The sequence below is a fragment of the Narcine bancroftii genome, chromosome 2 (genome assembly GCF_036971445.1).
Source record: "Narcine bancroftii isolate sNarBan1 chromosome 2, sNarBan1.hap1, whole genome shotgun sequence".
In the NCBI taxonomy this organism is placed as follows: domain Eukaryota; kingdom Metazoa; phylum Chordata; class Chondrichthyes; order Torpediniformes; family Narcinidae; genus Narcine; species Narcine bancroftii.
In genome coordinates this window covers 241265227-241282694 of record NC_091470.1, presented here as the reverse complement: position 1 = coordinate 241282694, position 17468 = coordinate 241265227, and the positions used below count along the sequence as shown (strand labels likewise).

The window sequence follows — 17468 nt, the reverse complement described above, 5'->3', positions numbered from 1 at the left end:
TGCTATCGGAGTGCCGACCTGGGATTGGCCGGTGTTCCTGCCACAGTTCGCTGTCTTCTCACCATGTGGGAGGTCACCTGGGACGATGGCTGGTGTCACCCCAAGGTCCACGCGGTTATAGCGTTCACCGGCCATTTTGTGGGCTGAACTACATCTCCGTGTGTAGGCGACTACATGAACCCCACCCACCCCAGAACTGGCAATTGGGCCGCCATTGTCCGTTCACTTGGGCGGTCTGCTCCTGTGTTGCAGGGGAGGAGGGTTACAGTCCAGATATGCTGGCTTCAGGTGGTTGGCGGTAAAGGTCTCCTCCTTACTGTCGAGGACGAAAGTGGAGTCGTAGTCCCAGATGACCCTGTAGGGCCCCTGATGGGGTCGTTGTAGGGGCAGCCGGTGTGTGGTGCTTCACACAAATACATATTGACTGGGGATGTTATGTTTGGGCTGGCCGTGTGGTGGCGGTTGTTGTTGGACCAGGGACCCCAATTTTTGCCACATTCTCAAGGATGGCCACGGTCTTCTGGGTGTTTGTCAGAGGCCAGAAACTCCCCTGAAATGATTAAGGGTGCTCACGATGTAGAAGTAGCAGGGGTCGACGAAGCTGGAACTGAGCCTTGGTCTGCTTAAACTACGTGTGGTTGTGAGACCCAAAACATTGTGAGCCTGAGGGAGACCATGTGGATGGTCGCTGGCTCCATCTAGTCCGTCATCTTCAGGACCAACTGCTGGTTGAACCTGTCAGGGTCACTAATGTAGCATTTGTGCTAAGTGGGCATGGAGAAGAACAACATGCACACCAAAGTGTTCAAGTCGAGATTGGTTTATTGCTCTGGCCATCACATTTATATGGGCCCCAGGTGCTGACATCAGGGCCCCGCATCATCGGGATGCCCACCTGGAATTCGCCCGAGTTCCCGTCACAGTTTGCTGCCTTCCTGCCAGGAGGGAGATCACCTGGGATGACGACCGTTGTCCACCTCCCCCCAGGTCCATGTGGTTCCTGTGTTTGTCGGCCATTTTTGTGGGCCGGTCCGAGTCTCTGTGCGCAGGCCGTTACAATTGCACCCAATTTGTGTACCTGCTCAGTACTCAAAATGACCAGGTACACAAATTGGGTGTAATGTAGGGCTTATAATCCCAAGCACTAAATACAGTAAAACCTCGTTAGAACGCGGTAGTTGGGGTCCAATATTTCATACCACGTTACAGCCGAGTCGCGGGACGTCAGAGCAGGGGAGGCTGCTGCGAGACGTCGGGGCAGAGGGGAGTTGGGTTGCGGGGTGATTGTCATCAGCCTGGCCCTGAGCAGTTTGAGATCCAGACACTCGCGTTATAAGCACCCACGGATTAACGAATCAGGTTCTAACGAGTTTTCACTGTTATAGAATTCCAGAGCTCCACAGAAATAAGGGGATAGTTTCACTAATGTTATTAGTGGTATTTTTGCCCACCAGCCATCACCCCTTCTCCCCATCCCCTACCCCAACACCTGCTTCCGTAAAATCCCCTGTATTACATCTGCACTTGTGTCACAGTTAATTTTTCGGACATGGACCTCAGGAACTCCTCTTCCATGGCAAATGAGGTGGCAATCTTACTCATTCGCATCAGCTTTTGTGCCAGCATATCAGTCTACACAATGACACAGCGCAGATTCAGGCAGGAGGTGGTGAATGGGATTAAATGTCTAACTCACATTATTGAACCCACCACAGCTATACGTAAGTGAAAATAGAACTTTGGACCGAATCTAGCTTCACTTTTCCCTTTGATCCCTCAACAAACACTCAAAACCATCCATGCCCTCGGTTCAGCTCAGCTCATTGAATACACGACAACATGAATTTTACCCTAGAAAGACCGGTCTCTCCTTTATTTTACTTACTGCTTTGTCTCCCTGCTTTGTCTCCTCATGAATCCTTGCTTTGGTTTTCCTTTCTTACACACTTAACCATCCTCTTAGGCACTTCCCACTGCAACACCAATTGTACAATACTGGTCTTTGCATAGATCCTCATGCTTCCAGTCAGGGACACAAACAGACCTTTCATATGATTCAGAGATGTACTGGCCCCTCGTCCAATCTAATCTGCTGTATTTGGTGCATGAGACCAGAGAAGCAAAAAACAGACTAAATGACTGCCTTGCCAATCACCTGCACTCTGTGCACAGGATTTGCTGCAAACCCTTGGTGCAAGCCATTCCAATCTCTTCATTAATTCCCAAAGCAATCTTTGCAATTAAAGTTAAAAGAGAACTGAGCAGTTGAAACCCACTGCACCCTATCCTATTCCAAAAATGTCAGTTGTCTGGTGGTGAAGAACATAGTGGGCAAAGGGAAAAGTCCGCTGGCCACTCAAGCATGCTCTGGCACTCAACATGATGATCATAGATAAACAACAATGGATTCAACTCTTCCTCTTAGAATGTTCCTCCCAGTTGTCACTCCCCTGGTATTACAAAAAAAATACTCAACTCCACCTTGAATACACCTAATTATCAAACCATTTACCCCCTCTCTGTCTCAAAATGCACTGTCCCTGAAACCTTCAGGCGTCAGTTCAAACACCAGAATCTAGAACCCATATTGCACCGGGGAGTATGATTTGGGTATATGCTTCTGACCTGAGTGAAATGGTGATCCTTTATGAGACAGCAGGTGCACTTCTAGGGCTCCAAGTCGATTTAGAATATTGGAGATGCTGACTTCCGTTCCACTGCTGAGGCTGCATATGTGATCAGACGGAAACGTGTAGATATCAGTACTGTCAGTTAATCAATGACTCTTTAGCAAACCTGAATTGATGCGCTAGCTGGACACCTTAAACACTGGTATTGGTGTTACTGCCAGAAACATATAGACTTTCCACAGTGGAGGTGAATGGCACTCACTCTTTAAGCCCCAAATGGGTCGACTGAGATTGAGAGGATATTGGGGAAAGGGAGGTGGGGCGGGTGGGGGGCAGAGAGAGAGAGATTTTTGCATTTTTTTCACAGAGACGCCGGAGCAGCGCTCTGGTGAGCTCTGACAGCACATCACCCCTAGCTATTTTATAATTTAACACTCGGTTATATGTGAACAGTTAATAGTTAAATATTTTCAAGTTAATTTCCTTGAACTTGTAACCCTATTTGTAATGCTTAATTGTTTTAAATAAAATGCTTCCAAATTCACACATGAATATTGTTGAAATACAAAAATGAGTGAGTTATTGCATGGAGATCAACAAGGATAAAGCTAGTTCTGCAAAATGGCATGTGATTGAAAAGTAAAATAATAGAGAAAAGTTATCTTATCCTCCAAATATTTACAATGGTATAATAGACCACTCAACAAAACTTAATGGGCTAGAACAGATTTTCTTTGCAGTCCTGTGTGCTGTATATCATGTTTGTATGTTGTGATATTTGCCAAGGCAAATAGCGCCTTTGGAAGACTACACAAAAGAGTCTGGAAAAACAACCAACTGAAAAACCTCACAAAGATAAGTGTATACAGAGCCGTTGTCATACCCACACTCCTGTTCAGCTCCGAATCATGGGTCCTCTACCGGCACCACCTACGGCTCCTAGAACGCTTCCACCAGCGTTGTCTCCGCTCCATCCTCAACATCCATTGGAGCGCTTTCATCCCTAACGTCGAAGTACTCGAGATGGCAGAGGTCGACAGCATCGAGTCCACGCTGCTGAAGATCCAGCTGCGCTGGGTGGGTCACGTCTCCAGAATGGAGGACCATCGCCTTCCCAAGATCGTGTTATATGGCGAGCTCTCCACTGGCCACCGTGACAGAGGTGCACCAAAGAAAAGGTACAAGGACTGCCTAAAGAAATCTCTTGGTGCCTGCCACATTGACCACCGCCAGTGGGCTGATAACGCCTCAAACCGTGCATCTTGGCGCCTCACAGTTTGGCGGGCAGCAACCTCCTTTGAAGAAGACCGCAGAGCCCACCTCACTGACAAAAGGCAAAGGAGGAAAAACCCAACACCCAACCCCAACCAACCAATTTTCCCTTGCAACCGCTGCAATCGTGTCTGCCTGTCCCGCATCGGACTTGTCAGCCACAAACGAGCCTGTAGCTGACGTGGACTTTTTACCCCCTCCATAAATCTTCGTCAGCGAAGCCAAGCCAAAGAAGAATGTTGTGATGTATTATTTATGAAAATACAAATTAATTTTCCCTTCTACATTTAGAAGACCAATAGAGGGAACAAGAAAGCCCTCCGGAAAATGTAACTTCCAAGGAGACCATGGTTATGACAATAAAATCAACAGTATGCAGGTAGGATGATATGATAACATCAATTATCTGAGTGTTCTTCACTAAAAAGATTGCAGGAATCTTTCTACTTGGCTAGTAAAACCAGTAAACAATTTTACTATGTTTTACTATGGATTGCCTGAGTAGGATCATTTGATGAGTTGATTGGTTTTGTTGTTTTCTTCTCTAGACAGTTTTTATTGGGCATGGACCAAGTTTCAAGTTTAAAACAAAAGTGCCATCTTTTGAAAATATTGAACTGTATAATGTCATGTGCGGTAAGTTTTTATTTTGTAGACATGTATGTATATAAAAATGCATGGACTTTTGGAAAAATGTGCTTTGTAATCTGCCAAATCCAGTGTATTCTCCCATGAAACACATTAGTATTTTCAAGGAGAATATTAAACATTTCAGGGCTAAAGGTTTCACAGAGAAATCGAGTAATCTCAAGAAGGTGATTGCAAAGGTGATAGGATTTCACTTTATGCAAAGGGAACTAAATAACAATGGTAAATGCTTTCATTATCCCTTGGATGCTGTGGTTTGTGGGAAAGATTCTGAGCTGAGAGTATGTCCTGTGCTCAATCCTTTGGGCTACTGAATCATTGCTTATGACACTTTATTGAGCTAAAACTTGCAATTTAACTTATCAGAGATGAATGAATTGCTGAAGGAGCCAGGACTGAACATTTATGATGACGAACAAATTGGTTTTTTAAATTCATTTTTAGGAATATGGCAGCCTTTGATAAGATGGTGGTTGTGGAAAGTCACAAATAAAAGATAAAAGGTTTCCTGATAATTTCAATAAGGAGATTGGGGGGAGAAAGGTCTTCACTCAGAGGATAATTAGAATCGGGAACTCCTTATCTCATAAATTGTTTGAAGTAAGTAACACAGATACAAAGAGAAGGTAGACAGGCAAGGAGAGAGAAATGAATAGAAGGATATGTTCTATACAATAGAAGCACTGTCAAGAGCAGAAACACAAGCATTTACTGGTTCTGCCAAATGGCCCATTTGTGTGATGTAAATGATATCTGATAATTCAGACTCTGCAATAAATACTGTTCCCTTTTTAAAATCTTCTCTGATCATTAACATTAATAGTTAGCAAATCAAGTGCCAAATTATTTTTTTTAATCTCTCTGCGTGCAGATTTTTTTTAAAGTTTACATTATCGATCCCTTCAGGAATAGGCCTTGAACTCCATTATTTGGCTGCAATGTGGGCACTTGCAATATATGACCTAAGTATGCCATCAGCAGCTCTGTTCTGGACTGCTGATCCCATCTGTCAATTTTACTTCATGAGCAGACAAACAAGGAAGCATGCTAACGTTATACAGTTATTTATATAACTTAATGGTGTTGATGATTATTAACCTGCAAAATAATGTGCAAACATCAAGGTTCTATAAATCTCATTCCATGGGTGTAACATTGAAAAAGAAAATGCTGTAGATAATGGAAATATGAAATAAAAATGGAACATTCTGGAAATACTAAGCAAGACTGGAAGCTTTAGAGAGAGCACCATAGGTAACCTTTTAGACATAAGGGAAGTTGCTCTATTTTCAACTTCCCATTCCTCTCATTGTGTTGTTGTCCATCCCCTTTCATCCCTTCATTATGATCTAATAATCACTTCTCACCAATATTCTCCCAAAGATACTGTTCCACTTGGTTCACCTCATTCCCCAAAACCAGACCCAGCAATGCTGATTGGAAAACAGTTGATCAAGGAAGTTCTCTTGATCACATTTCAGAAAACTTTCCCCATCTTTGCTCTTCGTCTAACATTCTTCCAGTCAATACACAATCAACGGCATGAAATGCTGGCAATTCTTTTTCTCCCACTGATGCTGCTCGACCTGCTGAGTTCCTCCAGGTATTGTGTTTTGCTTCAGTTTACAGCATCTGCAATCTTTTGTCATTGTTCCAATCACTATTGTGAACATCTATATTGGAAGCCCCAGCCCTTGCATATTTCTCTCATTTCCCTGCAGCTTTTCTATCAGAACAGGGATACAGGCACATACTTTTATGAAAGTGGAATCTCAGGTGGGCAGGATGGTGAAGAACTCATTTGGCACACCCACCTTCATTGAGTGGGCTATTGTGGATAATGGTTAAAACCTCCTGATACAACTGTACAAGGCATTGGTGGGACCTCACCTGGAGTTCTGTGTGCAGTTCTGCTCACTCACTGAAGGAAGGATATCAATATACTGGAATGTGTGCAGAAGAGATTCACCAAGATGTTGCTGAGACTGGAGGGAATGAACTAAGGGAGAGATTGGATAGGCTGGGTCTTTATTCTTCAGAGTGCAGGAAGTTGCGGGATGATGTTATTAAAGTTTTTAAAATCATGATGTAAAAAAGTGCACGCTCACAGTCTATTTCACAAGGTAATAATTTTCAAACTGGATGACATCGGTTTAAAGGGAAAACTTTCCCTTCAAGGGTTAGTTGGCAACTAGAATGAGCTGCCAGAGAATACAAGAACCAGGTACAATTGTGACATACAAAGGCATTTGGATAAATAGATGAATAGGAAAGGCTTAGAAGAATATGAACCAAATGCAGGTAAATGGGACAAGCCCAGAATGCCCACTTAGTTGATATAGACAAGTTGGGCCAAAGGACTGTATTTCTATTTTGTGGCTTATAGAATGAGTCCAGTATCGTGATGACTTTCTTGCTTTCTCGTTTGAACCAAATGTGGCATCGAAACCTGATCTATCAAGGACATTTTCTTCCCTCAGCATTATAGTATCTTAATTGGTACTGCTATCCAGCCTCTTTCTTTTTCCTGCCTTGTCTGAATATCTTGCACCTCAGGATATTTGGTTCCCTGTCCTGGTTCCCTTTATAAATGATATAATGGTAATATATACTATTTATGCCAGAATATATAATAATTATAAATGCATTCAATGCATTTTTTTAAGGATTCATGAACTTTATTCATATTTTTCCTTGTAGTTTTGCATTTTAATGTCTATTGTATTTGAATTGGAGATCACTAAACAGACCTTCATTCTTTCTTTGCTTATGTTTTTCGTTTCAATTGGTTGGACTTCAGCAGATTTTTGATTTGCTGCACTTTATAAATGGAATGTCATCCTAAAGCGGTTCAATATCTTTCTCATAATATGTTCAGCTTAACTATAAAGGTTACCTCATGTGGTTTTGAGATCTGAAAACTTGTTTAGATTTGGCAAGCAGGCTAACGATTCACAGGATGTTTGGATGAATTGGTGCAATGGTTAATAATTTTGCACCTGTTGCTGTCCTGCAAATTTACGACAAATTACAGTATTCAATATCTTTAAACTTGCAGATCTTCTCGGACTGAAACCAGCTCCTAACAATGGAACCCACGGCAGTATGAACCATCTTTTGCGCAACCCCCCATACAGACCATCTATGCCGGACGAAGTGGCTAAACCGGCTCATGTTGTTGCTGTTTCAGCAGTTCAGGATGATTTGGGGTGCACATGTGATGAAAGGGTCAGAAGCTAATTGCATTTTTGAATGTTCATTTGTTAATTACCTCAATATTAAAAAAAAAAAATTCCCTTCACAACTTGCTTTTGACTGGGCTAACAGGCAACTCTCCATTAATTTCTTTATTCAAACCTTTATTTTACTTTGCATAGAAAAGGAAGCCCTGACTGTAACTTTCATTTGCCTGGCAGAATGGGTGTAGTAATGGAATGATGTAACTCTCTGCCTCCTCAACACAATGAAGCAGGTCCTGGCATTTTGGTTGGTTTTCTGTGCATACATCAACATTGTTAATGCTGAAATCCCTTGACAGGGGCACAAGTTAAATTTGGAATTGGAGCTGTGATGTTCAGTGGCAGATCTGTGAACAACCAAAACCCTAGGAGATTGGGCTAAAAAGTGTTTTACTATTTTCCTTTTGAAATGGAGTACTTCCCTCTGGAACTACAGAGTTACAGGCTGCTTCATCCCTCTAAATACCATAATGACACCAGAAACCCTGCTCCCAGCTATATTCATGTCCACTCACCAAACATTTATTTTGTGCTTGTGAAGTACATCTTCTGATCTCTTTTGGCATTCATGTACCATCCAAAACCACACACCAATTTACCAGCCTCCATTATGTTCCCATCAGATGCAGGCACGAGGCATCACTCCCATGTTTCTGGGCTTCATGTTGACCATCATGGTCTATCCCCTGGACCTGCACATCTTGAACCAAACTCGAGGCTGCACTGTACATCTTTGATTGTTGTAATTCCAGCTTCATGTTTATTCCACCTCAAAATTGAAAGTCTCTCTTATAAATAGATTTGCTGATTATATTAAAATCAATGGTTTCATTGTCTTTTTAAATTTATCTTGATTATTTTAGAATAAAGGAGATGACCTGAATAAACGCTTGCTGCATAGGGGAACAGAAGGTGAGTAATTAGGAATTGTAAGCATATTTAACCTCCATTCTGTTTTGTGATCACACTGACAAAGGCCTATATATGAAGCTATCAGAATTTATTGTCATGAACAAGTAATCACAGTTGTACATTCATTTTATGCCATCTTGCTACATCTCTAAGGAAACAAAAATAAATAAATAATAGTGCACGAGAAGTAAAACAGTGCTTTGGGTTCAGAAAACTATTGATTATTCAGGAATCTGATGGCAGTGGGAAAGGAGCTGTCCTTGTGCTGTTGAGTGCTTGCCTTTAGGCTCCTGTACCTTTGTCCCGGTGGTAGCAAATTGAAGAGGGCATGGCCTGGGTGGTGAGGGTCTTTGAGGATAGGGGCTGCTTTTAAGGTACCTCCTCATGTAGATGTCCTCGATGGAGTGAAGTCTGGTGCCTATGATGTTAGCAACCCTCTGGAGTTTATTCTTGTCCTGAGAGTTGGTGCTTCTGTACCAAGCTGTGATCCATTCAGTCAGAATACTCTCCACAGTACACCTGTAGAAGTTTACAAGAGTCTCTGTTGACATACTGAATCTCCTCAGACACCTAACAAAGTATAGCCGCTCCCGAGCCGCCTTTGTGATTGAATCCACGTGATGGCTCCTGGACAGATCCTTGGAGATGTTGACACCCAGAAATTTGAAGCTCTTGATTCTCTCCACTACTGAGCTCTCAATGAGGACTGGTTCATGTTCCCCTGACTTTCTCCTGAAGTCTACAATCATCTCCTTGGTTTTGCTGACATTGAGCACAAGGTTGTTATCATTGCATCATTCAATGCGCTGATCTATCTCCCTCCTATACGCTTCCTCATTGCTGTTTGTGATTCTGCCGAAAACTGTAGTGTCATCAGGAAACTTGTAGATAGCATTGGAATTGTGCCTGGCCACACAGTCATGGGTATATAGTGAGTAGAGCAGTGGACTAAGCATGCATCCTTTGGCTGTGCCTGTGTTGATCATTGAGGAAGAGACGTTGTTTCCAATTCTTATTGACTGTGGTCTTCCGATGGAAAAGGTAAAGAATCAATTAATCACATCCAACCAAATTGCTCATCTAAGCAAGTCCAGTATTGCTTTAAAACTTTCCTATTCCTGCATCTATCCAAATATCTTTTAAATGTAGTAATAGTGTTCCTCTGACAGCCTGTTCCATATACCTACCATCCCCTCTGTGGAAAAAATTGTCCCTTTATTTATTTCTCACCCACCTTAAACCTGCAGCCACTAGTTTTAGACTCTCCTACCCTAGGGTAAAAACTGTGTCAATTCACCTTATCCAAGTCCCTCATGATGCTGTATTCCTCTGTAAGCTCACCCCTCGGTTTCCTATGGTCTAGGGATAAAAGATAATTAATTTAGCACATAGAGCAATTTTTTTATTTCTAAATACACATATATAAACGTGTATGTAGAAACAAAAAAATAGTTCTGAGCTAAATTATTTATATATACGCACCTGTGTGTTATACACGTATGTATACGTTTTGACATTCCCAATCTTGCAGAGAAATTTTATCCTCTTCTTTAGCCTCCTGAAAATGCCACTAAAATAGCACTTGCATTTGCTCTTCTACAAACACTGCAAATCTTTAATGCATTCTCCATAGCTTCACTGTAAATTCTCTCTTGTGTTTTTGATTTGTTTGTCAGAGTTAAAATGGCAACCAAATATAACCAGACAAAAAGCCCAATATAAAACTGCATTTTAAATTGTGTATGACAGGGTATAAAGAACAAAGCAGAAATTAGAGAAAAATTATTAAGTAATAAAGGCCATAATATTCATCCATGATGCTTCCAATTCTGATATACCCTCAGCCACTGATTCAAGTTGGACTTTGAGTTCACCATTTCTCAGACCTTGTGCATTCTTCTTTGTCTTTATCCCAACACTCCATGCTTTTTTATTAAACTTTTCTCCTTTTGTGTGCAAAATCATGTTTATGATAGGTGTTGAACATTTTTTTTTATCTTGATGATAAGGGGACAAATGCATGTTAGCTGTAGTTTTTGTTGCTGTAGACTTCATTTTGATCTGAGAAATCGTAGAATCTTTCTGCTATGAATGGTCATGCAGGCTGGCTGAGAATTCGGTAACCTTGTTAGATGAGGTAATAGAGGTGTGCAACAAAAATGATTTCAGTACATGCTGCTGCTTTCATCTCCAAGCATTCCCAGAGCCCCACCAAAAGCAAGGATTGCTGCTCTTAACTTTGTTTATCAAATTCCGAATGAATGACTTGTATTTCAGAATGTATTGGTATATAATTTGATTAAAAAATAAACCTGTTTTCTCCCTTCAGAAAACAAGCATCTACTCTATGGTCGTCCTGCTGTTCTTTATCGTACCAAGTACTATATATTACATCATCATGGTTATATAAGTGGTTATAGTGAAACTTTCTCAATGCCACTATGGACTTCATACACAGTCCCCAAACAGGTTTGTACTCAGCAGTTGAGAAAATTTGGTGAGTGCAGCAAGTTGTAGCTGTTTTGCTTTTCCTTCATGTTGACATTGCAGGTCTAAAGTAGAAGGATTCCTTGTTGCCTCAATGGACAATAATACTGATGTAGGAGAAATGCTCCAAATGATTGGTTTAAAAAAACATTCTGACACATTTTGCTTCCCAGAAGTTCGGATGTGTAGGGATTATATTTCTCTTTTATGCAAGAGATCCAGTATTAGAATAGCTAAATAATTTAAGAATCTTCATTGGAGGCTGAAAATCTATTGTCTCAACATCTTGGTAATGCTCTTCATTATTTCTGGCACTGACCTGGTCAAAAGTGTAAACTATAAGAGATTTCACATTTTAATTTGTTCTCGGGAAAGGATGGACTGTTTTCCTCTCCTTCAGGGGCTTGTAGAGCTTATCAGCTTGATTGAGAAGGCTAGCTTCTGGTATGAAGGCCTGATGTGGTGATGGAAGTAGAGACATGAATAGGGGCATCTCAGCAGGACTGAATCTCTCAGGAAGACTTTTATTTGACAGTTAGAAGCTGGTGCCAATGGTTTTATTCTACTTTTCCATCAAGTCATGTGTGGGAATCTCCTCTTCTGGTCACCCTGCTTCTTGCACAGGGAACATAAGGGTTGGACTGATTTATTGCTAAACAAAACAATGAGGAAAGGTAGCATCTGATATGTAAAGGACCTAATTTCTGCTCTTCTGATCCATTCCTTTCGGAGTTGGGCACTCCTGATATTGTTCAAATCCAGTGATCTGTTACTATATTATAATATGCCAAAAGTTTTTTTTGGTGTTTTTACTGGAATAATAATGCTTAAGATTTCTTTGTATTTGTGAAAGAATAATTGAATTATTACAACACAAACTTTTGTATCAAATGTAGGTGGAACTTTTTAACATTCCAGACTTTCTGAGTAATTGTGTGAGACCTGACGTACGCATCTCCGCAAGCCATAGTCAAAGCTGTGCAGCTTATAGAGCAGACAGACAAATTTCTTATGGGTTTCTTTATCCGCCTAGTAAGTTCATTTACTTTTGATAATTGTTACAAAATTGAATTGATAGATTTAGGCAATGTTATGCATGCAAAGCAATTTACTTTATTAAATTTGGAGGTCTTTTTGCAGTAAAGCCCCTGGTATCTGGCACTGAGGATTGGTAGATGCCAGATAAGTGAATTTTCTGGTAGCTTGAGACTGCATTTAATGTGATTGGTGAACTAAGCACTAGGGGTGCCAATTGTAATCTTTTCTATTATGTGATTATTTTCTGCTTTTTTTTTTTGCCAGTTGCTTGAATTCTTGATAATGGGGATTTTACTGCTTTTTCATTCCATTTAGACCAATTTTCATAATCGTTTAGATGAAATTCAAGTTTTATGTCTAATATTTAAAATATTAACTATTTTAATTTTATGACTCTGGTTCTCCAGAGAAGAAAAACTGCAGATCAGTTTATTAATCTAGTGTTGACATTTCACATTCATTTTCCACATTGTAAAATACTTTGGGATATCATTCTAATGTTAAAGGTGTGTGACAGAGTATATAGAAATGTTTTTGGGAGATAAATTTGGAAAGGTTTGTTAGAGTACATCACATGCAAACACTTTCTATATTTCTATGTACTCTGTCACAGGTATCTTGCACATCAAAGCCTTTCTTTGCTTAGGAGTGATATTGTTATACATATCTATTTTGTTCTGCAAGTGAATGAAATATCAACCCAGATGGGCAGGAAGTTTGGATAGTGTGGAACGCAGGTGATTAGATATGTTCTTGGGAAGTTGGCATTTACTTGCATATTTTGACAGTATAATTGAACCTTTTGCCTGAATTGAGAAACCCTAAATATCAAAATTAATTGATATTCTATTCTAAGTAACATCTTTAAAAGGACATAAAAATTCATTATTAAATCTAAATGCAGATAATTAAAATCCCAATTTGGGGTGGTACAGTCAGTGCAACACAATTGAAGTGCGAGTGACTCAGGTTCTAATCCGGCACTGTCTGTGCATTCTCCCTGTGGCTGCATAGGTTTCCCCTGGGTACTCTGGTTTCCTCCCATCCTCTTAAAAACATATGGTGTTGTAGGGGGTTGTAAATTAATTGGGGTTTTTGGGGGAACAGGGTCATGGGCTGGAAGGGCCTGTTACCATGTGTACATCTAAATTTTTAAAAATAACTATTTTTAGAGGGTTTTTTTTAGTATTCATTTCAGTCAGCAAAACCTAAGGCAACAGATGAAGCAATGCATTCTCTTCATAAGTGCAGGGTTATGTGTTAGGATGAAGACTTGAACATGTAATTATTTTGACCAATATTTTAATGAGCTTGCCAATTTTTGTCATTTTGAGTTAATTCATTGTCTAATTGGGCCACTGCTAATTTCTTAAATGTTATGCAGGATTTCATTTGTAAAACTTGTAGATACAAATGAAAAACAGCAAATTATTGGAATGCAGAAATAAGAACAGAAAATGCTGCAATTTCTCTATCAGGAAGTGTCTGTGAAAGGGAGAAGCAGAGTCAGTGTTGGAGGTTAATGACTTTTCATCAAAGTTCACCAATGGGAGAAATAATGTGATTAACTTTGTACACAACAGGAAAAAAAGCAAGATCTTTCAGTTCTCTAATACCTTCTTCATGTGTCCTTAAATGGTTTCAAGGTGCCTTCTTCAACTACATGTATTCCTTTGTGTGCTAGAAAACCAAATTACCATTTAAATGGCCATGCTATCATGGCTTCACAGATGCTGCATTTAATTTTCCTGATAGCTCACTATTTTATGACATTGATACCCCCTCTTAGCTATCTATCTCTTTTCAAGTCCAAAGAATCCAGGTTTAGAACATAGAACAGTTAAACACAGAATGGGCTCTTTTGTCCATGATGTTGTCATGACCAATACAAATCTATTCCACCAACAACATAATCCTTCCCTACTCTTAGCCCATAACCCCCTATTATTCTTGCATCAAAAAAAGTCAGAGATAAGTATTTTTTTAAACTCTAAGAATGGTGCTTTGCTGGGGCTGGTGGCAGAGGATACAATAAGGACGTTTAAAAGAATCTTTGGCATGTATGAAAAAGAGAGTTATAGACTGTGTGGGAGGGAGGGGTTAGATTGATGTGGAGTAGGTTTATATAGCTTAACAGCCAAAGGGCCTGAAATGTACTTTTCTATGGCTAGTTTTTCCTGGCCAAATCACACTACTGATTGTGTCCTTGCTTAGAATGGGGAGACTTTGAGGAGCCAAGTGTTAGTGGGTTACTCTCTGTGGGATACCAAGACTCTGTCCTGTACTTATGGCAGGATCTGACCATGTGTAATTTATTCAGTGACAAAGGAAGGTGGTTAGATTGCTGCTTGGATGTAGTCACTGCGTTGAATTTCTCATTAAATTTCTTTTTGATGATCTTTAAAGACTAACTTGGATCAGGTGTACTCAGGCCCAAAACTTTGGTTATAGATCTTTATCTCCTATGGATGCTGTGTGACTTGCTGAGTTTCTCCAGCATTTTTGTATTTTTACTACAATCACAGTGTGTTTCACCACAAAGCTTGTCTTATTTTAAAAAATTCAGTGTAATTCCTATCTGCTTAGTTGGCTTTTTACTTATTTTTCAGTCCTTGGATCCTTCCTTGATGCTAAATATGATGCCCTTCTAACCTCAAACATAGTTCCAATGTATCCTGCTTTTAAAAGTGAGTATGTATGTATGTATTGTGGCGGCCCGCCACTGCGGAAATCGAGCCGTTTACTACCGTGCGGCGCGTGCGGTAGTAAACAGCAGCATAACACACTGTAACACGTCCCTTAACACAGCGAACCGGCGTGGTTGAAAGCTGGAGCAGTACAAGACCAGCAGCCCTAAAATGGTGCTGGCCAAGCTGCCCACCTAACAGATCAATAACAGGCTGGGGAAGAACGGTATTCACATGCATGAATGTTCCTGCCCACTATTGTTATTCATGCAGCTGATGTCAGCCAATCAAACAAATGACGGGAACTCCAACTGTAGAAAAGCAACCTTTCCAGTCTCAATAAATCTCAGAGCTTAACCTCCCACACTGCGAGTGTGTGTGTGTTTCTTTGTAGCAGTCGGCTACAGTGTCAGTATTTGCAAAGTCAGAAAGGTAAATTGTGGAATCTAAGTTCCTTAGTTTTGCTAGCAGTGATTCCTAAGAATATTGATGTTGAAGGATTCCCAAGAATACAAAATAGGAGCAGGACTAGGGCCTCCCCTGCCATTCAATATGATATTGGGTTCTGTGCCTATTCCACATAGGCCTGAATTCTGCAATCCTCAAATATCCATTTACCTCCATCTTAAATACTTATTATGCTCTAACCTTGCAATGCCCTTGTGTATGCTCAATGGTGGTAACCCAATTGAATGACAAGGGAAGGTATGTCAATGTTCCTTTACTGAAGGTGATCTCTGTCTGGCAGATGTGCATCATGAATATTACTGAGCTCTCATCAGCCCAAGTTCTTGTATCTGTTTGGAAGGGTTTGGTTGCAATGATAAGTGAACTTATAAAAGTTTCATGCATTTGGTTATTGTTCAAAATTATGCAGTTCCTACTTATCCCAGTAAACTAATTTTCCTGGAAATACATTTTCTGTTTGGAAATGAATAAAATTCTTTAAGATGATTTTGTGTGCTAGTTGTTAACAACTTGAGATTATCCATAATTATTTACTCTAGATTACAATTAAAAAGGAAAATGCAGCCGCACTGTCAGGGATGTGGATCTTGTCTTCCCATCACAATAGTTAAGAGGCCAAGTGTTTTGCAGTGTGTAAAGTTAACTGGTTCCTGTACAATTCTGAAATTGGTTTGGCATCATGAACATACAATAACCCATCATTTTGAGTCGTATTTTATTGATACTGTTTTGTGTATTTGTGACCCAGCTGCTCTAGTTGGAACACGTTGTTCCAAGTGATGTCAGTTACACTTAAAAATTGTTTTTGCTAACAATTGTGTTGCCTTCATTTGCTGTTTTTTTTTTTTCCTCACCCCCCCCCCCCCCCCCCCACCCTGAGCAGAAGTGTGGAACCATTTTCATAAGGTTGTGGTGAAAAGACTGGCAACAGAACGAAATGGAATTAATATTCTCAGTGGACCTGTGTTTGATTATAACTATGATGGCCTGTATGACACACTTGATAAAATTAAACGGTAAGTCTAGATTTCCTCTGTTTTGTCCATTCAAATAGAAGGCAATGCATTTTATTCACATTTTGATGGGTGATGAAGGTATTGAAACCATTTTAATCTTTTTACACTGGCCCAATTAAATAATGAATTGAATTATTTGTTGTCACGTGTAACAAGTTGCACCGAGAAACCGAGATGTTGTGCATCCAGGCAAGTCAAAATACAGCAAAGAAAAGCGCAGGGTTTAGTGTTAAAGAGAGGAGCATAGCATCATCTTTTACTAATGGGAGGTCTACTCGAGAGCTTAGCAATAGAAAATAAACTATTATTGTAACTGGAGGTATGCGTTTTCAAACTTGTGTATCTTTTGCTGGACTGGAGGTGGAAGAAGAGTGTGACCAGAGAAGAAGTATCCCTTTGTATGACATGCAAAAGCGGGCCTTTTTATTAACAATTCATATAAATCTAGGTGGATAGAAAATATGTCTTATTATGGAGGAGTAGAGAATTTTCATCAGTATCCAAGCTAGCTTTTATTTCTCAATGATGCTGACCCTTCTTACATTGTTATTTGTGGAAACCTAGTGTTTGAAGAACGACTCTGGTCTTTCCTGGTTTGCAGCATTGATCTTCTTTGGAAAAAGTAATAGTTGGCTATAAAATGTTTTGAAACCCAATAGTGATCTGAATTATGGCACATTAATGTAAATCCTTTAGCCTTCAAATCTTCGTGTAATCTTTTGTTTACTAACATAGCAAGATCTTAAACAACTCCTATTCCAAAGCCAGATCCAGTTAGATAATCACAGTTGCACTCAATTCAACAAGGAAAATAATGTTAAACACTTGTTTTTCTTTTCCACTTCGTGCTCTGGTCCTTCCCATCCCTCAAGTTGAACAGGAAATATTTTGGAGATATCTCCACTCGAATTGGGTAGTCTTACTGAAAACGCAATTTCATTTTAATTTTAAAATTTGGACGTACAATGGTAACAGGCCATTTTGACCTATGAGCCCATGCCTGCCCAATTTACTCCTAATTAGCCTACACCCCGGTACATTTTGAACAGGGAAAGTCATGTAGACTTGGGA

The 17468-nt window shown here is 40.1% G+C and overlaps 1 protein-coding gene across 6 annotated transcripts in view; it reads left to right on the top strand.

Annotated features, from left to right (window-relative positions):
- The window catches only part of enpp2 (ectonucleotide pyrophosphatase/phosphodiesterase 2), a 73157-nt gene that overhangs the window by 40532 nt on the left and 15157 nt on the right, over nucleotides 1-17468 (top strand). For all 6 annotated transcript variants that reach the window (XR_011352077.1, XR_011352078.1, XM_069920581.1 and 3 more), the window contains 8 exons: nucleotides 4194-4281; nucleotides 4451-4538; nucleotides 7609-7778; nucleotides 8653-8701; nucleotides 11031-11170; nucleotides 12085-12220; nucleotides 14836-14913; nucleotides 16265-16397. Coding sequence is in view for 4 of the 6 variants with exons in the window: in XM_069920581.1 (XP_069776682.1) it covers nucleotides 4194-4281; nucleotides 4451-4538; nucleotides 7609-7778; nucleotides 8653-8701; nucleotides 11031-11170; nucleotides 12085-12220; nucleotides 14836-14913; nucleotides 16265-16397 (882 nt within the window). In the remaining 2 variants the exon portion in view is untranslated. The remainder of the gene's footprint in view (nucleotides 1-4193; nucleotides 4282-4450; nucleotides 4539-7608; nucleotides 7779-8652; nucleotides 8702-11030; nucleotides 11171-12084; nucleotides 12221-14835; nucleotides 14914-16264; nucleotides 16398-17468) is intronic.